This window comes from Galdieria sulphuraria (genome assembly GCF_000341285.1).
Source record: "Galdieria sulphuraria unplaced genomic scaffold scaf_15, whole genome shotgun sequence".
Lineage (NCBI taxonomy): Eukaryota > Rhodophyta > Bangiophyceae > Galdieriales > Galdieriaceae > Galdieria > Galdieria sulphuraria.
The window spans coordinates 89,387-111,646 of NW_005178460.1; the positions used below are offsets into that span (position 1 = coordinate 89,387).

Below are 22,260 nucleotides of genomic sequence, written 5' to 3' on the forward strand. Positions count from 1 at the left end.
ATCGAAGAGTTTTCTTTCAACTATGAATTCAGCAAGTCATGGAAAATGATAAACCATTGGAATTTCATGTCTCGTTCGTTGTGGTTGCTACAAGCTCTGAATAGTCTGCCACTCAAGGAAAGTATTCAAGATGATATTCTTATGGAATCACAATTGGACTATGCAACTGACTTGTGTGTTGAGACAGAACCTTGTCCTGTTCCTCAGATACTCCCTGTGAGTTTAAAAGGACAAGAAAATATGACCATACAAAATTGGGCTCATATAGAGTCCTGCAAACCAAAACAATATTTTGAACCGGAAACTGTTGAAGATGTTGGAAGAGTCATCGAACATTGTCGCAAAAATAACTGGAAACTGAGAGTATTTGGAACAGGTAAACAAACCTTATCATAATCCAATATTTTAGGAGCATATTGAACCATCAGCTATTTAGGACATTCCCCTAATAATATAGCTATGACGGAAGACTGCATACTCAGTCTACGAAAGATGAATAGAATCGAAAATATCGATAAGGAACAGAAGACCGTCATTGCACAAGGCGGAACAACTATCAAGCAACTGAACCAGGAACTTGCCAAACATCAATTAGGACTGTCAAGTTTAGGCTCCATAAGCGAACAAACTATCGCTGGTGCTATTTCTACAGGGACACATGGAACAGGTATTAACTTTGCGATACTTGGTGCCAATATTGTTCAACTTGAATTATTTACTGCAACTGGAGAAAGATTGCTATGTTCCGAAACAGAACAACCTGATATCTTCAAGGCAGCTGTATGTGGATTAGGCTGTTTGGGAATTATTGTCAAAGTAAAGATCCAATGTGAGAAAGCATTTCGTTTGTATGCTATTCAAGAACCGCTATCTTTGGATAAAGTGTTGGACAATATGGATGATTGGTTAAGGAGTGCAGAACATTGGCGCTTTTGGTGGTTTCCACATACAGATAAGTGTGTGGTATGGACAGCTAATCGAACAGAAAGGCCTAAAACTCCTCAGCCTTCATTTATATCTGCTTGGTTCAAAGAACGATTGTTAGGCTATCATTCCTTAGAAGCCATGTTATATTTAGCTACCTTTGCTCCTTCTTTAATTCCTATTATCAATAGATTGTATTTTCGCTTGTTATTTGATGAGAAAAAGGAGAAAGTAGATCAAAGTGACAAAGTGTTCAATTTTGATTGTTTATTTCGACAGTATGTGGATGAATGGGCTATTCCTCGAAGACATACTGTGGAAGCTATGAAAAGACTGCGAAATCTCATTGAAACTTCAGGATTATATGTTCATTTCCCTATTGAAGTGCGTTTTACTAGTGCTGATGATATTTGGTTGAGTCCATCTTATGGAAGAGAGTCATGTTGGATAGGAATCATTATGTATCGACCTTATTCAAAAGATGTGCCTTTTAAATATTATTTTGAACAATTTGAACAAATTATGCAAAGCTTGGATGGAAGGCCACATTGGGCTAAGCCACATGGCTGTAACTCCAGTCAATTTTCTAAAATGTATCCACGTTTCTTAGAATTCAAGCAAATTCGTGAAAGGTTGGATCCTGAACACATCTTTAGTAACCAGTATATCGATAGAGTTTTGGATGGATGACAAGACAGATAGCCATTTCAAGTATATTCCTGAACAGTAAAAAAATTGATTCTTAAAACTACAAAAGTAATAATTTTTCAAGTTTGGTTTGCAACTCTTCTAAACGTTTCTGCAATTGCAATTCCTTTTCTTTCATAAGTTGCAACTCCATTTCTAAGGTTTGGCTAGTTGGATTCATTCTTATAGACTCTTTCCTATTTCGACTATCCGAGGAATCCTTGGAAGCTTCTTCTGATGGATAATGAGGGTGACTCAAAGGGTCAATGATAACATTCGGTGGATATTCAACCGATGAGATCGTTTTGTCATTCGACTGCAGATGATCCAATGCGACTTGAGGAGAATCATGATTTGCTTCATTCGAAGCAGCTGATGAGTCTTTGCTATCTGACTTGGCTTTCTTCTGTTTCCTTTTCTTTCGTTGGCTCTTTTTAGAACTTTTGGACTTGTTTGGTTCGGTCTCATCATTTGTTGTCACTATTCTAGTTTCTGTCTCATGTCTGTCGTTTTCTTCTTTCATAGCATCGACAATAGAAGAGTTCTCTTTGTTTGTTTTGTCTAAATTAGAGTCATTTTCCGATATATTGAAATGCCTTTGCTCCTTGTCAACAACAAGCTCCTTGGTGCTTTCCTCCTTTGTTTTGGAAGATTGCAAGCCTAATGCACATAAAAGGTTGACACAATGACATAGCTATCACATTCAAACTTACGGGTCAACAAGTCATTCAAAGAAGGAAGAGCATCCAATGAAACAAAGTGATTAACGACATCATTACCAAACATCATTTCCAATCTCTTCTCAGGAGTAATCCATTCATCATTTTCCAATAATGTGGGCGGCTCATGAAAAGCTTTCGAGTCACTTAACCACTCTGTAGTTGGATTTGTTCTACTTTTGTCCGAGTCACTTGGAGATAATGAGTCATCACTATCATGGCTTTCATTGTAGGAATGAAAATCAAAACGTGAAGACATTCTATTCTTGAAATGGTACATATCCAAACCAGGTGAATTCATACCAGCGACACTTTCTAATAACAATCCAGACATATCCAATGTTGGAAGCTCTCCAGTATCTGATAATATTGAATGAGGCTTCTCGTAGTTGCCTAGTGAATCATTAGAAAAAGTTGAATGCCTATTGTTTCATTCACTCACCATTGGAAAGATATTCTAAAGTATTACCAGTTGCTCTCTTTTCAAGGCTACCATTTTCTTCTGTATACAATAAGTTCTTCATTTTCTTCTTCTCACTAAAACATTCATCTTCATTACCAATCGAGTTATCATCCAAAGAAAGTTGTTCGTCCGAGTCAAGGGAACGACTCCATCCACTAGAAGCAGGTGAATGAGTGCTCATTCCAAGCTTTTTGTTTCTTTCCAAAAAACTATGTTGAGAATCTTCATAATTATGTTGTTTACGATGGTTTGGAAGATAATAACCAGGTGGAATGGAATGAGAACGAAACTTTTTCATAGAAAATAGATAATGTGGTGGTGGTGGAGCTAAACCAAGTGATTGTAAGGAATCAGCTGTTACTACATCTTCAGAATTTGCACTTTCATGTCGATATAAACAATACGGATTATCACACCACTGCGGTTGTCCAGACTCCAAAAAGGCATTGCAATATTTGGTCGTTGCCAAACTCACTCGAATTTTCGTATCATAAATAACTTCATTGTTCATTGCCTTTATAGCCTTAGTTGCAGCAGTTTCCGTTTCATAAAGTAGATAAACCACCACCCTATTTGTATTATCATCATCATCATCATTATTATTATTATTACTACTATATCCGAGGTTCCAATCGACTCTCGAAAACCACCACTTGTCCAACGACCTCTGTCCACTAGAACACGCAACAACTTACCAAAGCGTCCAAATAATTCTTCCCTTCTTAATACATCTGCTCTACAAATAGAAGAGACTAGACCTTTCACACAAATGAGGTTTTTCTGGATAATTCTTAACCTCTTCCAGTTGACGTTGTTGCGTAAGCGATGCTGTGAACAGGGTGTAGTACGAGTTTTGGGGGAATAAGAATCTGTTTCTGGAATATTTAAACGTTCCTTCTTCTTATTCAACCCTCTACGAGAAAACTGAGAGACAACTTCTGGGTCCAACTTGGTAATTGAAAAGTTTTCTTCAGTATATGGCGTTCGACAAGCAGGGCACTTGTCATCTTGTTGTTCTCGAATGTAGTGAAGACAATATAGACAAACCTTTTGTAAAAGGAGTCACAATAAGAAAGAAAGAAAGCAACAAATAACAACCCAACCTGATAACCACATAGACAAGGTTTCAAGGAAAGATCAGTCAGGTCCAACTCTTCCAAACAAAGTGGACAGTTGACAGAGTTGCACCATTCTTTTTCCATTACTTGCGTCATCTTTCACAGCAATTATTACAACAAGTTTATACACAAACCAAGCGCCAAAAATATCGACAACCTCCTTTTGCTCCCAATGGCAATGCACAAAAGCTTCTTCTCAAATGGTGCTGTCCTTCTTTGGTAAATAGTCAAACATGAGTGAATAGGGAATAGACAAATATTTTCTATAAGTATTTTTTGAGCAAATAAAAATAGTTTCATTGTTATATAAACATTTGAAATAGTTGTGCCTATATGAAAGTTATCCAAACAAGATTCCTTTCCATTTTCTCCTTTCCATGGGACTTGGTTTTCTGAGTGAGACGTCGTTGTGGAAGCCATCGTATTTTCGTCATTTTGTTTATTTGAATAGACCAAAAATAGTTTTGAGGAATATGACTAGTAGTGTTTCATTGGAATATACATCTGGTGGAATTCCTATCAACGAACAAGGACTACCAGATCCTTCCATACCTCAAGAACAAGCAGAATTATTAGAGTTTGGTTCAACTGGAGGTGTAAAAACACTTTTGCTTCATCGACCTAAAGCCTTGAATGCTCTTTCTACTAGTCTTTGTACTCGTTTGAGAGAGAGAGTGAGGAGATATGAACAGTCTGGTTTGGTCAACACCATTCTATTGAAAGGAGCAGGAGGAAAGGCCTTTTGTGCGGGAGGTGATGTAAGAGGACTTTATGACGCAAGAGGAGATAGGAAAAGTCAAGAGAAGTTTTTCCGCGAAGAATATAGTGCGGACTATATTTTAGGAACTTTACGAGGTATCACTTCGGTAGCTATATGGGATGGGATATGTATGGGAGGTGGTGCAGGAATATCTATTCACGGACCTATTCGAATAGCAACTGAGCGAACCATATTTGCTATGCCAGAGTAAGTAGTTCATATTGGATAGAAATGGAATAAAGTGATCTGAGAAGAACTTGAGATGTGGTATAGGACTGCATCCGGATGTCGGAGTTTCTTATTTTCTAGCAAAACTTCCTAATCATATTGGCATGTATTTAGCTCTAACTGGAGCTCGAGTAACTGGTCGAGATGTTTATCATGCAGGAATTGCAACTCATTATGTTCCTTCACATCGTTTATCGGATATGCTTCGTTGTTTGGAGGAGAGCGATACTTCTTCTTTACATGCAGTAAACAGTATTATTGGAGATTTTGAAGGACAGCCGATGGATGGCGAAGAAACCAGCGAATTTGTAAAACAATGGCCAGTCATCAACCGTTGTTTTGCTTGGAAAAGAGTGGAAGAAGTCATTCAGGCTTTGAAGAAAGAAGCAACGGAAACACAAAACCAGTTTGCAGAGGAAGCTTTGCAACTCATTTTGAAAGCTTCGCCAACTTCTCTTAAAGTGACTTTAGAGTCCATCGAACAAGCTTCACAAATGACATTGAAACAGACCTTACAAAAAGATTTTCGTATGTCGATGCATTTTATGAAAGGTCACGACTTTTATGAAGGTATTCGAGCAACTTTGGTTGATAAGGATAGAAACCCCAAATGGCAACCAAATAAGTTGGAGCAAGTGACTCGAGCCACTGTAGAAGAATACTTTAAGCCTTTGGGTAAAGAAATTCCAGATTTACAGCTCGAAGATAGGAAATGGATTGGTTAGAGTTCCTCATGAAAGGGACCATATTTCTTTTCTGATAGTACTAAATGAAACAAAGCTTGATCCAATGAACTATTGAAAGATGAATAGAAGCGTTGAAAGAACTTATTGGGTTCCTTGATAGGCTCCATACAATAAGAAAGATTGTTTTGAGTGCGTGTCTTTTCTATCATATCTTCAAAAGACCATATGTTCGTTGCATCTTCCAAACCACTCGCTTCAGACTTGACATCCAAAACTGCCAAGTCATCATATCCTTTTGGACTCAAAGCCAAACTTATTTTATCCATAAAAGGAAAGTGGTGCCAAAGTTTCCTCGTCATACTCTGATCGAGGCCCTGATCGAGTCCTTCTTCCCAAAGGGTCCAATTCACTGCTTCCAACAATGACTTGGAAAGAAATCGTCCTACTCCAAAATAGGAAGAGATTGGATTATTTTCGCAAAAATAGATACGTTGCAATTCCATTGTTTTCATATTCAATATCAAGTAATCTTGGAGACCTATGAAATGGATTCGTGGAAACCTATTACAATAATACAGTTGATACAAGTCAAACAGTCTATATTCACAAAAGTCATCGGAACCTATTATTATGATTCCATCAATATGTGAAGCTAAGCTGCTTTTACCCAGTCGTTGTAGTCCACAGTTGTGTTTATCAGATATGGGATAATTGGGACATTCCGTATAATAAACTCCAGACAAGTTGTTTGCAAGTTGATTTGAAAGCTTTCCTTGTGAACCTACGAGCCATAAAGAGATGGTTCCACGAAAGTGTTGTCTTAGTTGGGAGTGGTGTTGAATGACAAGCCTGACGAGAGAAAGTCTTTTCCATATCGTAAAAAACAATACAAAATGAGGAGAATTGGCATTTTGACAACGAAAGATCCTTGAAAGTTCACTATCTATGCTTAGATTGTGTTCACAACTGGAAAATTTGAAACCACTTTGACATAACAACAATAAAAGCCAACAACAACTCCCACCCACCAACAATCCCATCATCATTTTCTCTCAACCTTCGTCAAGTGAAACTACAGTTGATAACCAAACAACAACAACAACAGTGTTTTTTAATACAAAAAGAAAAACAAACTCAAAGAATCGATACTTTTAGATAACAAAAGCAATTCAAGTACTACAAGGGGCCAATTCTATCGAGATATTCTGTAAGTATTCAACACGAGGACTCTGTCCATTTATCGATACCGTTTCACCTGGAATAACCAGAACCTCCACCACCGCTCTTGCTTCCTTTGGACTTGTGGTCTTCAACAACGTTTTCCACTTTATCAACACACCACTTGCCACCGCGATAAACTAATTTCCCCGCTGACAGAGCAGCCATTCCCAAACCCTTTAACCCATCTTTGGCAAGTTCTCCACTGCTTTTCTTCGTTTTGTTACTTCCTTGACCACTATTATTATTGGGATAATTATCTGTTCCACTAGGATAGTTATTTCCACTATTATTCCAACCTGACATTGTCTATTTCAGTTTTTACTCCCCAATCGAATGGATTGATTTTGTATATTGTTTCTCATCATTACTTTAACCACAAGAGGAGACCCTTGATAGCCATCTCTCGTCCTATGTTTCGAAATCAATATGATACCGATGTGACTACTTTTAGTCCCCAAGGAAGATTACATCAGATAGAATATGCACAAGAAGCAGTAAAACAGGGAAGTGCGGTGGTAGGAGTTCGAAACAAAAACTATGCAGTGTTGGCAACACTCAAAAGAACCACTTCTGACTTGGCTTCAACTCAGAAGAAGCTCTTCAAGATTGACGATCACGTAGGAATGGCTATTGCCGGATTAACAGCAGACGCTAGATTATTATCCAAATATATGAGGACGGAGTGCCTCAACTATAAATACGTATATGAGTGTGCTATGCCTCTTTCCCGTCTAGTTCTTCGTGTAGCTGATAAACACCAAATTGCCACACAAAGAGTTTCTAAAAGACCTTTTGGAGTCGGTTTGCTTATAATAGGTTATGACCAACAAGGGCCTCATTTGTATGAAACAAGTCCTTCAGGAGAATATTGGGAATATCAAGCTATGTCAATCGGTGCTAGAGCGCAGTCAGCGAGAACTTATTTGGAAAAGGTTTTTGAAACGTTGAATAGTTGTTCTTTGGATCAACTCTGTAGACATGCGATATTAGCACTAAGAGAAACTGTTGCTGCACTAAAGGATATCGATTTGAGTACAAAGAATTGTGCTTTGGCTATTGTGGGTGAAGACTTGGATTTCACAATATACGAGGATGAAGATGTACTTCCTTATTTAGATGTGATAGAGACTGGGAGTTCACAACCAATGGATGGTCAGTCATCGACTTGACTTTGAAAGTATTTCACGAATAAAGTTGCAAAAATTCACTATCCATATTTTGTAGTACAATCGTAATCATAATAAGAGAGACATATGAATATGGAATATAGAAAAAGTGATATTGAAATTCCATCCATAGTAAGTCTCACTTTTCCCCACATGAATGAAGAATGTTTAAAGCAATGGAAAGATTCTTTTGAAAAGTTGGAAGCGATATTGAGTTGTGCTATTTGTTGCAATCCGCTAAAACACCCAACACTTCTTATAACTTGCTGTCATATATTTTGTGAGTCTTGTATAAAAGATGCACTTGCTTATGCTTCATATTGTCCAGTCTGTAAAGGAACAGCTAGTTTGCAATTCTTATGTGCAATACAAGTTCCCAATATATGCCGTATTGTGGAATTACTTTCCAAGATACGTGAAGTAGGAATATTTCAATCATACACTAGTGGGGTGCCATTGAGTAGGAACAACAAGAGACCTTTAAGAGAGTGGAACGAGCAAAGGAATCTGTCATTGGATTGGAAGAGTGCCAAGTTTTCAAGTAGGTAATTATTTCATACAAGTAATTATAGGCTTCTGAATAGTTGGGTCAAGATAAAGCAAACGTGCAGTCTGTTGTTGATAAGGATTGTGAAGACTCCACCATATGCATCTTACCTACTGGATTGGATGCCAAACAGTACACGTTTCTTAAAAAAGTGATAGCTAAACTGGGTCGAGCTTATTTAGCGACATCCTTTCATACTCAAGTGACGCATGTGATAACTGGCCATTATCAAGTGGAAGAAAAAGTAAAGAGAACCATGAAGTTGTGCATGGGAATGGTGAACCGTTGCAAGATACTCAGTTTTGAGTAAGTTTGTCTAAGTTGATGTTATCCAACATAGTTTTTTCACAACATGGATATTTATAGATGGCTTATTCATTGTCATATGGCAAGTGATTGGATAAATACTTTGGACTTTGAAATGAGAGAAACTCGGGTAAAGCCTGGTGCCTTATTTTCACATGAGCATTTCTTTTTAGAGGAATATAAAGGACAAGTTCCCAGTAAATATGAACTTGAACAACNGGTAAATATTGTGCTATATAGAATCATTTTATCTATCGAAATGTATAACATTTTCATAGATTACTTTAGGAGGAGGACAAATTACAACTGAATGGTTGTTATCGTCGAATACTGATATCCATACCATTCATTTTATTATTTCAACAGAGATGGACGAAATAGAAGTGCGTAGAAAATATTCAAATAGAGCACTTTCAACATTATATCCTCAACAATTATTGGATAGAATATGCTTACGTTCTCAAACTTTGTGAATTGAAAAGTTTCCCATAACAATATCAATTTTCTTATGCGGATCGTTTCCAACTTCAATATCTATGGGCCATAAATGATCAAGAACAAACCAAGTTATCAAAAGCGAGAGACTTCTTACCCAAGATTCTTTTGCCTAGACTGGTAACTGCCTGACCATTTGCTTGTTCCATAATATATGCCAATGGAGCAGCTTCACATAGAAAATGAACATTGCGAGCTAATAACACACCTCCTATCATACATATTCAATGTTGTAATCTATCTATTTATAGTTTTTCCTTTCATACCCATTCGAAGCACACTATCAAAGTCACCAATCAATGAGCCAGTATGAAATGTCTTTTCATTTTCTTGCAATACATGACTAGCAACTTCTCTAGCAAAACCTTCACAGTTTCTTATGTAAGAACGTTCTCCCCACAAAGTCTCGGTTTGTGGTACTTGTAAACGATAGGAAGGACTCTGAAAATATTGCTTAGCAACGGGATGAAGAAGAAACTCATACACTCCATTGCCCATAGTATAAAAAAAGGTAGTTGTAGAAGAATAAAGACAATAGCCTGCAGCTATTTGTTCCTTTGCACATTGTTGTAGATCGATACTTCGTCCTGGTAAACCAGTAGGTGACTTGCGCTCGTAAACAGAAAATATAGTACCACAGATGGACTGTTGTGGACATAAAAGATCATATTCTAAAGGACTGAGACATATGACATAATCACCGTGAGGCATATTGGAGGGACAAGTGTATGGCTTTGGATGATCCTTGAATAAAAATACACAAGCATAGCCATCGTGTGATAGGGCGTGATATAGTTGTTGAGTAACAAACTCCGCATTGAGAGAGTTGCCAACATATCCATACCTTGAGAACATGAGAAGCACTGAAAACTTCCAACTAGACTCACTGAATGTGTTCGCTGCCTTCGTTCACCAACGCCGAAATAGAGTGGGTTTCTGTTGATAAGTCATCCAAAAGCCTGATCAATTCCTATTACAAATATGACAATAACTATTTATGGCTGTCGTATTATGGTCACTCACTCCGGTAAAGTCCGAAGGATGGAGTCGAAAACTTTGACGTACATGAGCCGAGAAAACAACACCAGCCTTTCACAACCATTCAAAACTGAAAAGAAAACAATATTTGAGAAAACTTACTTTTTCTAGAGCAGAAAGAGTTTTCGAATCTGCTATAGGCGACTGAGGAGGAGAGTTGACCCATTGCGGTTCACCAGTTGTTTGCATGAATCAATAGATATTATTCAAGAGAAGTGGATCATTTCTGATTCCATGACATACTTATCGACTCTTACAATTTGAAGAAATATTGTCATACCCAAAAAATGTTTCGATCCATTTTGTATTTTAGGTATTCGGGAACTGAGCCAATGGCTAAAGCCAAATGGTATAGTTGGCCTTTATGCATTCATTCTCGCTTGAAAAATTCAAATTCTTTGGGCCAATCATCGTTATTCATTTAAAAAGGGAGTTGAGTGGTTCGTATGATGTATACTACAATTGCTTAATATTCCTTTGGTTAAGTTTTCAACTAATCCTTTTGGAAAAAGGCCAACCTTGCAAATCGACAACTATTTCTCATGATATTTTGAACCTTTTTCTTATTCTCAAGAATATGCTACCCGAAACAAGGTAATTGAACTCTTGTCCAATCTTCAAGCTCGCATAAACAATTTCTCGAATCTATAGAGAAGACCCTTTTTCTTTGTATGGTTCACTACCAACGAGTGAAAATCATTCTTCAACTTTGAATGACGCCTTGTGTAAAGAAATATGTTTGGATGATGGTAAAAACCATCCCGACGAATGTTCCACTTCGGCAAAAGATAGTCAAACACTATCAATCGCGTTACAAGAGTTTCCAATTCAATCCTTACCATGTAGTTCGTATTCGGATAGTTCTACCCAATCTATTTCTAGTTCCCAAGTGGAATCCTCTCACATGGATCATCCCATCTATTCCTCTTATAGAAAAGTAAGAAGAAGGTCGAAAGGGTAAGCACAATTATTCCAAGTTTTATATACATTTATACGTTCATGCACTAAAAACTCTTTTTTGTTTCTTCGATGACATTTCTAGTGGTTGGACATTAGAAGAAGATGAGGAATTGAAAAGACTTGTTTCTATTTATGGTGCACGAAATTGGAAAAGAATTTCCGAACACTTTGTGAATAGAAGTGATGTACAATGTCTTCATCGATGGCAAAAGGTATTGAATCCTGCATTAAACAAAGGCCCTTGGACGGAGAAAGAAGACAATATTATTTGTGAATTTGTCAAGGAACATGGACCAACCAAATGGAGTCATTTAGCAAAGTTACTTCCAGGTAGAATAGGAAAGCAGTGTAGAGAACGTTGGTTCAATCATCTCAATCCATCACTCAACAAAAAGCCATGGACACCTGAAGAAGAAGAACGTCTTATCAAGGCACATGCTGTTTTAGGCAATCGTTGGGCTGAATTGGCAAAGCTGTTTCCTGGAAGAAATGATAATGCCATTAAAAATCATTGGAACTCCAATCTTCGGAAACTAAAAACAAGAGAGAAAGGTCGACACCGAAGACGAATGGGAACAGTCGAAGAGGAACGAGAAGAGAAGGACAAGTTCCCGTCATTCCATTTAGGACAATCCAACTACGAGTATGATTCCATTTCAGAGTCGATGAAATGGACATCTCAGCCATTAGATGATGATGCAGTCATAGCCCATTCAACTGACCAAGAGAAGAATCTTCTTGAATCTGATTCCTTCCATTCTTCTTCCATCAACTATATGGAGTTGCAGATGATTCCTAAGCTAGGCAGTTTCCATTCTCATCAAGACTGGAACCAAATAGAAAATGCACAACAATCATCTCCTATTGTAATGGACAGTCGTCCTTCCAATATCTTTCAAGTGGCATCACCAACAACCAATTTGTTCTCACCTTCAGTTCCTATTCTATCATCGGAAGATGTGTCTTCTTATTCAAAGTCGAACGTTGAATATTCTTCATTTCTCTTCTCCCATTCAAGTCTTGACCAAAACCGCAGTTGGTTAGAAACTCCTAGTCAAACACCGAAGCAGGATTCTTCCAAACATATATCGATATTTCATCAAATACAAGACGAGGGTAATGAATATTATGCCAGAGATACTTTTATTGACGATAATTATGATATGAAAGAATCTCCTTTGAAGAGGCTCTATCCAGATACATCTCCTTCTGTTTATTTGATAGGCTCCAGTCCGACTCGCAAGAAACCTTTAAGAGATGCATCATTGGAAGAAGTCACAACACCCAATATGAAAATAGCAAAAAGTCAATCGGATCTTCTTCGTGCTCATTCCTTAGCCAACAACACATTTCCTGAAGATCAAACGGAAACTATCTATGCTTGTAACGACTTGGATGAACACTCCCAACTTGAAAGAACGGAAAGTATAGCAGTTCGAAAGTTTACTATCGGAGGTTTGTATTTATCGGATAAGAAATGTATTACGCCATATCAAAGAGCTTCTCAGTTACGGAGAACTCCTTGGATTGTTGACGCAACTAGAACTCCTCCAATTCTAAGAAGAAGAGGAAAGTCATTGCCGACTATTCAGTCTTCTTCAGTAACACCAACCAAACCCGAATCTTTTGATCCTTGGAAAGTTCCTACGAGTACCTGTGTAGACTTGCAAAGTACAACTCCAACAGAATCGACTTCAAGGATTGGCTTTTGGAAAGGTACTTCGCGTCATTCTTCACCTTTTCCGTCAAGAACGTTAAGCCTATTACAAGAGAGTCTATCTCCAGAACGCTTACTTTACGACTTTACGACCTTGTTGGATACTCCTAAGAGAGGACCATCTTATTTCGGATGACTCAAAAGATAAAATGTACAAAGCTTCAATTGTCTCTTTTCACTCTTAGAAAAAAATGATGCAACACCAAATAAACTTTATTTCCTTTAAAACATGCAATCTTGTCGTTCTCCATTGAGAACATGCAACATGATTTTGTTTTGTTTGCTTGGAAACAATTTTTCTACGAGTCGACACAAGTTGCTGTTGTTTCTCTCATATCTGGCAAAGACGATCAAGCACGCCTTACAACTGTGGAATTCCAGAACCACCACCTTGAGAAGAACCACCAAAGTTCAAACCAGATGATGCACTAGTAGCTGAAGATGATGGAACAGTTACAATAGTTTGTACAGGCAAAAAGGAGTTTGTTGTGGACGGATTCAAGTTTGGAACTTGTCCAAGTTGTACGTTGGGTGATGTGACAGAAACATTGCTCGAAGGAACGGTCGGAGCAGAACTATTCGTTACTGCATTAAAAAATAGTTGTACTACTTGTTCGTTGATCCATCTATCAAATGCAATCAATTCATGAAAAGAGAAACCAAAAAACAATATAACGGCACAACTTACCCAAAATAATGGATACCATCGGTTGTCGCTTCTTTCGTGTCATTAAAGGCATTTACTGTTACGTCATATCCATTCAATACACAAGCAGTACTGTTCAATCCTTGAGTAGCCACTTCATTGATACGTTCAACATCTGTGTTGTTATAAGGCAAATGAATCTGAAGTTGTTCAGGAGTCAATGCATATGCAGCTATCCAAAAGTATTTGGCACTCTTGTCAGAAGAGAAGCATTTGCTCAAGTTGCTAACGCCTTGAGAATAACCTGCAGTCGTAACATTGGCATCCTTTTCAAACAATTCCCATTGTCCAGCTAAATCATATAATTAAGTTCAAATACTTTTTCGAGGAGTATATACTCACCATCCATGATATTGATATCACAAGATAAAGTATCAGGACCACTAGGAAAACTATAATTGGAACCAGGAGTAAAACCTGAAGGAACTTTCATGGGACATTCTATATCAGAAAATTCTGGAGCCCATCGCCAATATAATTTGACAGACAGATTGTCCGACTTGTCTACAAGATCAAAGTAATAAGTATCTTGAGGACACTGTGCAAAAGCTAAATACATATATTCAGTTACTTAAAGTAGACCACACAACAAACAACATTATTACTTACGTGCATTGCAAAAATCATTGCCATTTTTGTTCACTGGAATGGCACTTGAGTGGTTGGAGAGAATTTCGACCAAAGCATGATAGAACTGTCGACTATTGCCATCGCCTTGGACACAAACTGTTTTGTTCTTTAGAGCATTAAAGGCGGTTGCCCTATCATCATTCATTTAAAGTTTACTAGTTGATAGATTTCCATTTCATTCATACATACCCCGCAATGTTTGAAACACCGTTGCTTTTAGCCTCAGAGGACCATGTCCAATTCTTTACTCCACTCCACTTGCCTAATAAGGTAGTGTTGGTAGAGTATCCACATATCCAAGGTTGACCCAAAGATGTTCCTATCACGGTGAAGTTGCTTGTAAAATTGGCAAGTCGGGAAACGTAATTATTTGCATAGGATACATCATCTACTTGTGTATATGCCAAGCAGTGATTGATAAACAAAAAAGCAACTAGAAAGCGACAAACAAGGCGTATCATGATGAGAAAGTCTTTGAAAGTAAATGAACCGCTGTACTCTATATCTCCAAGAAAAAAAGGACTAGACCAAATAGTTTGATGCAGCTATCGAAGAATTTCAAAAGTGGAAACAGAAAAATGCTGGTTCTTTTACGAGGCATTTTTCTTCGCAATGGAATTTTTGGAATGTGAGCGACTTTACCAAAATTCAAATTATCCACAAAATGCTCGTTTCTTATGTGGATGGAGCATTTTTCTTCTCTCGAATTTTATACAAAATATTTATCGATTTTACACGCAACATAACTGCGCAATAATATTCATGTTTGCTTATGCACGAAAGTCAGGCTGTTCTGTGGTGGCCAATACTCGATGCCACATACGACTGTTTACATCGACCTATTGTATTACATCATCATAAGTAATTGGTTATTCAATCAAGATAAATACTTGAAATACCTTGATTCTTCCTCTAGAACACAGCTCATGCATGGGAATAATGGAATATTGAGTGTTGATAACTCCAATAGTAAAACCACTTGAATATCCCCCCTCCCAAGTCAATCAAAGCGCCAGGACAAAAAGGAAACTTACCCTCGACCCGCCATGGCACTGTGTACTGCAGATTGAGCTAGCAAGCCACACATCAAACAATCACTCGCATTTGCAGGAATACTGCGAATCATATAAGTAGGATCAATATATCTAGGCCAGAATGTTGGAGCTTTTTGTCAGAACTGGTTCCTTCTTACTTTAATGTTACTTCAATTCCTTGTTGTTCCGAAAACCAGGAATTGATACGGTCTTTCAGGAATAATCCAATATCTGGCATTTTGATATTACCTAACCAGGGCATTGTTAACCTAAGTAATCACTCACTACACTTTCTATCAACATACCCGAAGCATCTCTCTTGGACATATCAACTTCATCCTTCAATATGTCCATACCAGCACCTTCTGCAACAACAATGACACAGTATCCTTTTCTTTTCAACAAACTTTTAATATACTGCAACAAACCCTAATAGTGCCATACGTATAAAATGATGAATAAATCAACAAAATATTCATTAATACATACACAACTTCCTTCTAGGGTAAAAGAAACTTCGGGAATCAAACAAATATCTACGTCATGTGAGGCCAAAGTTGCATACATTGCAATATATCCAGAATTTCTACCCATCAGCTTCACCAATCCAATACCTATCGAAACACAATTTGTCAAACTACAAACTTGACATATTCACTGCTACCATTTTGTGCACTTCTGGCTTCAACAACTGCACTACGAATGGCTCGTTGTGCTTCTTCTACTGCAGTATCAAAACCAAAACTCTTATCGATAAGGGCAATATCATTATCAATGGTTTTCGGAATGCCAACTACCGATACTTTGAGTTTTCTATGAACTACTTCATCTGAATTTCCTTAGTTTGACTTGCTGACAACCAAAGATTTCTCTTTCCAGACTCACCATGAATCTTTATTGCACCACGCTGAGTTCCATCTCCACCAATTATATATACTTGGTTAAAGTTGTTATCTTCAATAGCATCCACTATCTTTTTCAAATCAAAACCTCCTCTTGAGCTTCCAAGATGTGAACCTCCTTGATGATGAATACTAGCAACATTTTTATCCTACCAATGACACAATAAATAACAACGTTGACTTTTCAAAACAATCTTCTCCTTACCGTCAAACGAATATATTCTATTTCCGGAGAATAGAAGCCACGATAACCAAAAGGAACTTTCAAACAGCAAGTTAAATGTAGTTGTTCAGAGTTGCAAAGCACATACTTCCGTATACTTCTTCCACACCATATAAATGATGCAGAGTGTTGTAGATTTCACGAACTACGCTATTGATACCTGGACAAAGCCCTCCACATGTCACTATTGCAGCCTATCAAGAAATGTAGACTTGAATATTCCACTCCTCTCAGAGATTTATTTGACATACTTTGACAGACTTGGGATGGAAAGATATGGTTTCTCTAGGTCCTGAGTATTGTGTTGGTTCAGAAACACCAAAACTTTACAAAACTTCAACACCAAAATACCTGCTCGAAGAAATTCTCTTGAAGCCGTTGGTTGAGTCACATGGCCAATAATATCTACTAATACAGTCTCTTCATCTGACACAAACGATAAACCAAGATTAAAACGTTCAGGATTAGACTTGAATGGTGAAGGATAGGTTCCGCAGGGTGCCCAAGAACAAATCTGCCAAAAAATACACAAGTAAACGTATTTGTCAAAATATTATCCACAATTGCAAACCTTTGGAGGAAATACTCTGGAAAGATCTCCTCCTGTTCTTGGCTTCAATATTTTGGAATAGTCTTCAAAGCGAGGATCATCCAAGTGCGTGCGATCAAAAACCTTGAAGAAAATAAACAATATATGTCACAGCAACTGGATTTTCATACCTTGGGTAATTCTGTTTCACTATCTTCTGTATTACCTGTTACTTGAGCAGCTTCAGCCAATTTGGCAATGGCAGACTCGCTCTTCTCCATACTAAATGGATAAGGATTGGAATGAGCAGTCAAAATGGGCATCTCAGGATTGTTTTTCATTGCTGCTAAAATAACCTCAGCTGAATCCATGGCACGTATCTCATTTATATATTCTACTCTCTTTCATATTTCATGTGATGCTACTTTCTAAAGATTCGTAACTTTTGCATGTTCATGGAAGAAAAATGAAATTGCATGCATAGGAAGCCATTTTGTATATATCTGTCTGTTCTCTCAAAAGATTTGGAGTCTCTTGAGAACGTTACACAGTAATAGCCCGCCACATAATTCTGGAAGCCCGCCGAACAAAATGTGATTTGCTGATTGGATAAGGACTGGTTCGATAAATGATTCGGGATGTTAGAGTATCACAACTAAAGCCAATAGTTTCTTTGCATATCTATTGCCTTGTTATATGAAAGAAGACCATAAAAACCTTACACTGTACTCACATAGGCAAATTCGAAAGCGTTCGGTGTTTAGAAAGAGTTTATTACGATACTTGGCGTGTTGTATTTTCTTGAACGACCCATACCCCTTGTTAGACAATTCTTATAACTTTGCTTACTTAACAAAACGAGCAGCTGAAGACGTATTGTGTTCTGCATTGGAAGACAACGCAAATTGGGTTATCGAAACTTTGGAACATTTGCTCCCGGAAAAGAATCCTTGTGATAGGTTGTGTCCAAACCACCTTTGGCATAAGCAAGGAATTTGTCGTCATTTCGACTCGCATGATTGGTATTTAGTATACAGTGCTTGTTTATTGGAAAAATTTTTCAGTGAACCCTTTGTAATATTGCGTTGTGCTTTACATTCGGAGATCTATTTTCGTTTATTTCTTCCTCTTTCCCGACATTTCATATCTCCTACTATTGACCAAATTTCATTTTCTGCTTTATCAAAACACACAACGACTAAGAAAACCGCAAAGAAATCTTTTATGAACCCGGTTCAGTCCTATTTTGAATATATATTGAGTCGAGAAGTAAGTCAAGACGCTTGTCGGATACTTGTGGATAAAAATGAATTTGTAGGTTTTGGTTAAGAAAAGTTTGTGTAAACGCGGCAGGAGATTAGTAAAAGATTGGGTTTCTATTTGTGCTCCACATCTTTGTTCTCATATAAGACCGCGTATTACTTTACATGAGCATGAAGACCTTGTCGCTTCTTTAAAGTTTCTTCCATCTCCCTCTTCCAGTACACCCATTTTGTGTACTTTTGCACTGGATGATAAAATTCGACTATTCAGAGGTGCTCATTGTAGTCTTGTAGTAGCTGGACCTCTTCAACAGACTGGAGGGACTGTGATATCTCAAGGTTCAACAACCCATCGAGTTGGCCAAGTTGCCGCATGTTCCTTGAGATCGGAATTGGATATCTTTGATATGGAAGTAGGAGAACGAGTTAGTTCCATGTTTGCTCCTTCTTCTTTGATTGTTCCAAAAGGTCGAATCGAATGGTACACTATAACCTCTTCATGGAATGGCTTTATTGCTACTGGAGGTAATTATGGAGTAGTTGCCTTGTGGGATTCTCGAGTGTCTCAGCCTGTAGAATTTTTCCAAACAAGTAAGAAACCAGAAGAACAAAAGATTCGTTCTGTTGCTATAGACCCTACGGAAACTCTATTAGGTGCTGCTTGTGGACGAACAATCTACATTTGGTAGGCTTTGTATGATTTTGAGAAATGGAATGGCATCTCATTGAAATGATATTTGTAGGGATATTCGAAATTCTTTTTCTATTTTTAAGACTGTTACTTCATCATCCCATTCACAAGGCCCTATTGACCACATCTTATTCGATCCCCTTGATAGTTTTAAGCTTTATGCAGGTTACAGAGATGGAAGTATTCATTCTTTAAATATATTGAAAAATAACAAACCTTTGGAGAAAATATTCAAGGAACATGAAGCTCCTAGTGTTGCCAATAGACCAGTTTCTGTGAACTTTGATGCATCACCTGATGGTCGACATCTCTTTGGTTTATCACGTTTTGGAAAAGTGGCTGTATATGATGTTTTAGGTGATGCATCTATAGAGTCGAAGACCATACGCAATCATTCGTTGGGTAGTACATCCAGTAGTCAAAGTGTGACTATTTCTTCTTCTTTGGAAACTCCTGTAAGGAGAACAAGAACAGCTTCTTTTCTGGGTACTTTAGGAGATGAGTCTTCAGAACTTCTTCGGATTGCAACTGCACAAAACCTGAATTCTGGGAGCGATATTTTATTTGCAACAGCGTCCACTTCATTGGATGTGACGCTTTGGGGAATGAAATGACTTGGTTTAAAAATGAATTGTGTGTGTGTGTGTGTGTGTGAATGTACAGAGCAATTGGTTGTAGCTAGGAATAGTATGAATCTCCATCTTTTGGTTTCTATTTATAAGCATGTTTTGCTTGTTGCAATATTTGAATGATATTCTAACCATGAAAAGCTTTTACATTTTATAGGATTTGTAAGATATTGATGAACAAATGATAAAGTATTTCAAGACAGGTCACTGTCCATTAGACCAATCGTTCCTTACAAATGTATCCTGTTCAGTTTATTATATCTGTAATCCATAATGAGATACATAAGAAATCCATTTCTCGAATGTCTTTTTCATGAATACTTATGTATGGTTATTTCTTGACAAACTCTTTTTCCATCTCTGAAAAAGAACAGAGATTCAAAAAAAAGACGCCGTCAAGAAAAATCACAATAGGATTTCCATTTTCCTATTTTTTTTTTTAAAAAAAATTGGACGCTGTTTTGATTGCCAACGATATACATATATGTTTGTCTCGTCTCACAGATGCAGTTTCAGACTTCTGATGAACACCCCAACAGTAACCAGAGCAACTGCTTCCTTCCATCTACTTTGTCAGGTGAATCAGCTGCAAGTTCTGAAACTTGCTTGCAACAGGGATTGTTTGGCAGAAACAACCGTATGATTCCTCCTAGTCCTAGGCCCATTCGATTTTGGAGAGGGAGTTATACAAGTCGACATGAACTGTTATTTTTTCCCAATGATGAGTTAGACTGGCCTTGTGGAAGAAGAAGAAGAACAACGACAGTTCATGTGATTTGGAAGAGGAATCGCTCTCAGAAGTTGAGACGTGGGAGATGGGTCAGACAGTGAAAGACGTCGACAAAGGCTCTGTTTCTCAAGAAGATATGCATTTACAAGATTGTCAGAATCCATTTTCGGATAAGAGACATACTTCGGATGGGGAATCTTCTTCACTTGTTTCAGAAGAACGTTCCTGTGTGACGAACCCTTTGGCAACGGAATAGGGAATATCATTGTCCAAATAGTTTGGATATATGAAGATATCCATATGAGTCATGGTTGTGATTGTGGTTGTTGTTATGAGATATGTTAGGAGATATACCAATATGATGATGTTGTTGTTGTGTTGATTGGGCAGTTGAACTTACAACTTTTTCGTTTTTGGGGGTATTGGAGGTCTTATATATGTGTTGGGGGGAAGAGAAAGAAGGAGGTGGACAATTAGAAGAAATAATATTTCTTTGTTTACTTTGTATTTTCATTTTGTGTGTCATATTTTTGGATATAAACAAATGCATTAGTTTTATGTTTTCACAAGTTGATGATAAAACGTCCATTTTTTTGTGGGTTTGTAAAAGATGCTTTAGTTTATGCTGTCTTTATGTGATAAATACCAATGAAACACATGTGGAAGTTCCAAAATGGTACGTGGAGATAATCGTATATGGACACGATGTGACTTGGAATCAGTTTTTAACCAAAGCCTAAAGTTTGTGCATATCAAATGAAGAAGAAGCCCATCTCTAAAACAACTTACCATTGGTCTTTGGTCAACTTGTCCAAAGCACTATCCACTTCCATAGGCTTCAACTTTCTATCCAACAACGAAAGCAACTCACGCTTGTCTAATTGTTCTTCAGTTGGGTTTTCTTCCTTTTCTAAAAAGGAATCCACCACCGTTCTCAATACAACGATATCCGTGTCACTATACTTGTTCATCTTTTGTGCAACCATATCATCTTGTGTGTTGACTATCGACCAATAAAAAGTATCCTCTTCTTGTACCCATATGCTATTCAGTGTTAACCCTAATACTTCCAACTTTCTAAAAGTAGCCACAACACCCAATGACTCGTGTTCTTATCCCAAAACCATAATACCACTTACTCCTTATATTTGGCAACTCGACAAGTAAAATATTCTTTCAGTTCATTCCTCGTGACCCCTTTTTCTCCTCTTTGTAATACCCATTTATTCAATTCATTCAACAAATCATCTTCAGATATTACTTTATGTTGTACAAGTACTTGTAAGAACTTTTTATCTCCATCCGTCCACATATCGTTATTCATAAAACAGCCCATTTCAATAACACAAAACGATCATACACATGATTGATTGACAATAGCTTATAAACGATTATCTAAATAATGACGAATGAGTTTCCAAGTAATGCCAATGGCACACAATCCCACTCCTGTCCAAGCACAATACCTTCAACCATTCAATATCAACAACAACAACATATCAATCATGCTAAGCTTACTTACTTTGCCAATGTACGGAATTCTTCATAAACTCGTTGTCTCTCTTCTTCACTTAGCTTCTTATTCTTCTTCTTCTTTCTAGTCGTCTTGTTCAAAGGAGTTGATTGTTGAAACACAGGAATATCAGGTATGACAAGAGAAGGATCTAAACTATTGGCTGCTTTCAACAATAACAATGCTCTAGTCACATCCTGTTGACAACCATTTCCATGAAGATATAAAACTCCCAAGTTGTACATGGCATAAGGGTTTCCATTATCTGCTCCCATTTGCCAAAGTTGTATAGCTTGTTCCCAATTCTGTTCAATTCCATAACCTCCTTCACTATATAATAAACCCAAGTTGAATACTAACAAAGTTTCCAGTGGAT

The 22,260-nt window shown here is 37.5% G+C and overlaps 14 protein-coding genes across 15 annotated transcripts in view; 7 read left to right on the forward strand and 7 right to left on the reverse strand.

Annotated features, from left to right (window-relative positions):
* The first annotated feature begins 44 nt into the window (after positions 1-44).
* On the forward strand, positions 45-1,635 carry Gasu_21710 (D-arabinono-1,4-lactone oxidase). Its single transcript, XM_005706961.1, has 2 exons — positions 45-376; positions 437-1,635. The coding sequence occupies exons 1-2, from the start codon at positions 67-69 to the stop codon at positions 1,612-1,614; spliced, it is 1,488 nt and encodes a 495-aa protein (XP_005707018.1). The 5' UTR covers positions 45-66; the 3' UTR covers positions 1,615-1,635.
* A 14-nt stretch (positions 1,636-1,649) lies between these two features.
* Gasu_21720 (CCR4-NOT transcription complex subunit 4) lies at positions 1,650-4,204 on the reverse strand. Its single transcript, XM_005706962.1, has 5 exons — positions 3,897-4,204; positions 3,406-3,840; positions 2,773-3,316; positions 2,325-2,723; positions 1,650-2,271 (listed from the first exon to the last, which is right to left on the reverse strand). Exons 1-5 carry the CDS (start codon positions 4,005-4,007, stop codon positions 1,673-1,675), a joined length of 2,088 nt encoding a protein of 695 aa, XP_005707019.1. The 5' UTR covers positions 4,008-4,204; the 3' UTR covers positions 1,650-1,672.
* Positions 4,205-4,244: 40 nt separating this feature from the next.
* Positions 4,245-6,235, forward strand: Gasu_21730 (3-hydroxyisobutyryl-CoA hydrolase). Its single transcript, XM_005706963.1, has 2 exons — positions 4,245-4,878; positions 4,934-6,235. Exons 1-2 carry the CDS (start codon positions 4,385-4,387, stop codon positions 5,622-5,624), a joined length of 1,185 nt encoding a protein of 394 aa, XP_005707020.1. The 5' UTR covers positions 4,245-4,384; the 3' UTR covers positions 5,625-6,235.
* Positions 6,236-6,262: 27 nt separating this feature from the next.
* Positions 6,263-7,134, reverse strand: Gasu_21740 (uncharacterized protein). The gene has a single exon (XM_005706964.1). It carries the CDS (start codon positions 7,107-7,109, stop codon positions 6,837-6,839), a length of 273 nt encoding a protein of 90 aa, XP_005707021.1. The 5' UTR covers positions 7,110-7,134; the 3' UTR covers positions 6,263-6,836.
* Positions 7,135-7,144: 10 nt separating this feature from the next.
* Gasu_21750 (20S proteasome subunit alpha 6) lies at positions 7,145-8,090 on the forward strand. Its single transcript, XM_005706965.1, has one exon. It carries the CDS (start codon positions 7,217-7,219, stop codon positions 7,973-7,975), a length of 759 nt encoding a protein of 252 aa, XP_005707022.1. The 5' UTR covers positions 7,145-7,216; the 3' UTR covers positions 7,976-8,090.
* Positions 8,091-8,104: 14 nt separating this feature from the next.
* Gasu_21760 (zinc finger protein) lies at positions 8,105-9,135 on the forward strand. Its single transcript, XM_005706966.1, has 5 exons — positions 8,105-8,513; positions 8,567-8,825; positions 8,886-8,955; positions 8,999-9,045; positions 9,104-9,135. Exons 1-5 carry the CDS (start codon positions 8,126-8,128, stop codon positions 9,111-9,113), a joined length of 774 nt encoding a protein of 257 aa, XP_005707023.1. The 5' UTR covers positions 8,105-8,125; the 3' UTR covers positions 9,114-9,135.
* A 4-nt stretch (positions 9,136-9,139) lies between these two features.
* On the reverse strand, positions 9,140-10,584 carry Gasu_21770 (inositol phosphatase/fructose-16-bisphosphatase). The gene is made up of 6 exons (XM_005706967.1): positions 10,461-10,584; positions 10,344-10,409; positions 10,208-10,290; positions 9,587-10,164; positions 9,418-9,531; positions 9,140-9,359 (listed from the first exon to the last, which is right to left on the reverse strand). The coding sequence occupies exons 1-6, from the start codon at positions 10,545-10,547 to the stop codon at positions 9,286-9,288; spliced, it is 1,002 nt and encodes a 333-aa protein (XP_005707024.1). The 5' UTR covers positions 10,548-10,584; the 3' UTR covers positions 9,140-9,285.
* A 130-nt stretch (positions 10,585-10,714) lies between these two features.
* Gasu_21780 (myb proto-oncogene protein) lies at positions 10,715-13,199 on the forward strand. Its single transcript, XM_005706968.1, has 3 exons — positions 10,715-10,952; positions 11,010-11,315; positions 11,401-13,199. The coding sequence occupies exons 1-3, from the start codon at positions 10,723-10,725 to the stop codon at positions 13,169-13,171; spliced, it is 2,307 nt and encodes a 768-aa protein (XP_005707025.1). The 5' UTR covers positions 10,715-10,722; the 3' UTR covers positions 13,172-13,199.
* A 10-nt stretch (positions 13,200-13,209) lies between these two features.
* Gasu_21790 (uncharacterized protein) lies at positions 13,210-14,914 on the reverse strand. Its single transcript, XM_005706969.1, has 5 exons — positions 14,561-14,914; positions 14,351-14,502; positions 14,084-14,290; positions 13,724-14,033; positions 13,210-13,661 (listed from the first exon to the last, which is right to left on the reverse strand). Exons 1-5 carry the CDS (start codon positions 14,830-14,832, stop codon positions 13,397-13,399), a joined length of 1,206 nt encoding a protein of 401 aa, XP_005707026.1. The 5' UTR covers positions 14,833-14,914; the 3' UTR covers positions 13,210-13,396.
* Positions 14,915-14,979: 65 nt separating this feature from the next.
* On the reverse strand, positions 14,980-17,444 carry Gasu_21800 (6-phosphofructokinase). Of its 2 annotated transcripts, none has more exons than XM_005706970.1 (14): positions 17,251-17,444; positions 17,102-17,203; positions 16,882-17,044; positions 16,782-16,822; positions 16,619-16,724; positions 16,513-16,568; positions 16,291-16,456; positions 16,070-16,234; positions 15,895-16,019; positions 15,711-15,834; positions 15,564-15,654; positions 15,406-15,516; positions 15,271-15,349; positions 14,980-15,210 (listed from the first exon to the last, which is right to left on the reverse strand). In XM_005706970.1, exons 1-14 carry the CDS (start codon positions 17,428-17,430, stop codon positions 15,142-15,144), a joined length of 1,578 nt encoding a protein of 525 aa, XP_005707027.1. In that variant the 5' UTR covers positions 17,431-17,444; the 3' UTR covers positions 14,980-15,141. The 2 variants fall into 2 exon arrangements, with proteins under 2 accessions (XP_005707027.1, XP_005707028.1); XM_005706971.1 differs by having other exon boundaries at positions 15,262-15,349.
* Positions 17,445-17,744: 300 nt separating this feature from the next.
* Gasu_21810 (uncharacterized protein) lies at positions 17,745-19,865 on the forward strand. The gene is made up of 3 exons (XM_005706972.1): positions 17,745-18,328; positions 18,378-19,006; positions 19,065-19,865. The coding sequence occupies exons 1-3, from the start codon at positions 17,756-17,758 to the stop codon at positions 19,624-19,626; spliced, it is 1,764 nt and encodes a 587-aa protein (XP_005707029.1). The 5' UTR covers positions 17,745-17,755; the 3' UTR covers positions 19,627-19,865.
* A 159-nt stretch (positions 19,866-20,024) lies between these two features.
* Gasu_21820 (uncharacterized protein) lies at positions 20,025-20,945 on the forward strand. The gene has a single exon (XM_005706973.1). It carries the CDS (start codon positions 20,146-20,148, stop codon positions 20,470-20,472), a length of 327 nt encoding a protein of 108 aa, XP_005707030.1. The 5' UTR covers positions 20,025-20,145; the 3' UTR covers positions 20,473-20,945.
* Positions 20,946-20,949: 4 nt separating this feature from the next.
* Gasu_21830 (uncharacterized protein) lies at positions 20,950-21,724 on the reverse strand. The gene is made up of 3 exons (XM_005706974.1): positions 21,511-21,724; positions 21,161-21,448; positions 20,950-21,107 (listed from the first exon to the last, which is right to left on the reverse strand). Exons 1-3 carry the CDS (start codon positions 21,705-21,707, stop codon positions 20,987-20,989), a joined length of 606 nt encoding a protein of 201 aa, XP_005707031.1. The 5' UTR covers positions 21,708-21,724; the 3' UTR covers positions 20,950-20,986.
* A 5-nt stretch (positions 21,725-21,729) lies between these two features.
* The window catches only part of Gasu_21840 (Sel1 domain protein repeat-containing protein), a 2,005-nt gene continuing 1,474 nt past the window's right edge, over positions 21,730-22,260 (reverse strand). The window contains exons 2-3 of the mRNA XM_005706975.1: positions 21,894-22,214; positions 21,730-21,837 (exon numbers count right to left, since the gene is read on the reverse strand). Coding sequence (XP_005707032.1) covers positions 21,753-21,837; positions 21,894-22,214 — 406 coding nt within the window. The 3' untranslated portion in view covers positions 21,730-21,752. The remainder of the gene's footprint in view (positions 21,838-21,893; positions 22,215-22,260) is intronic.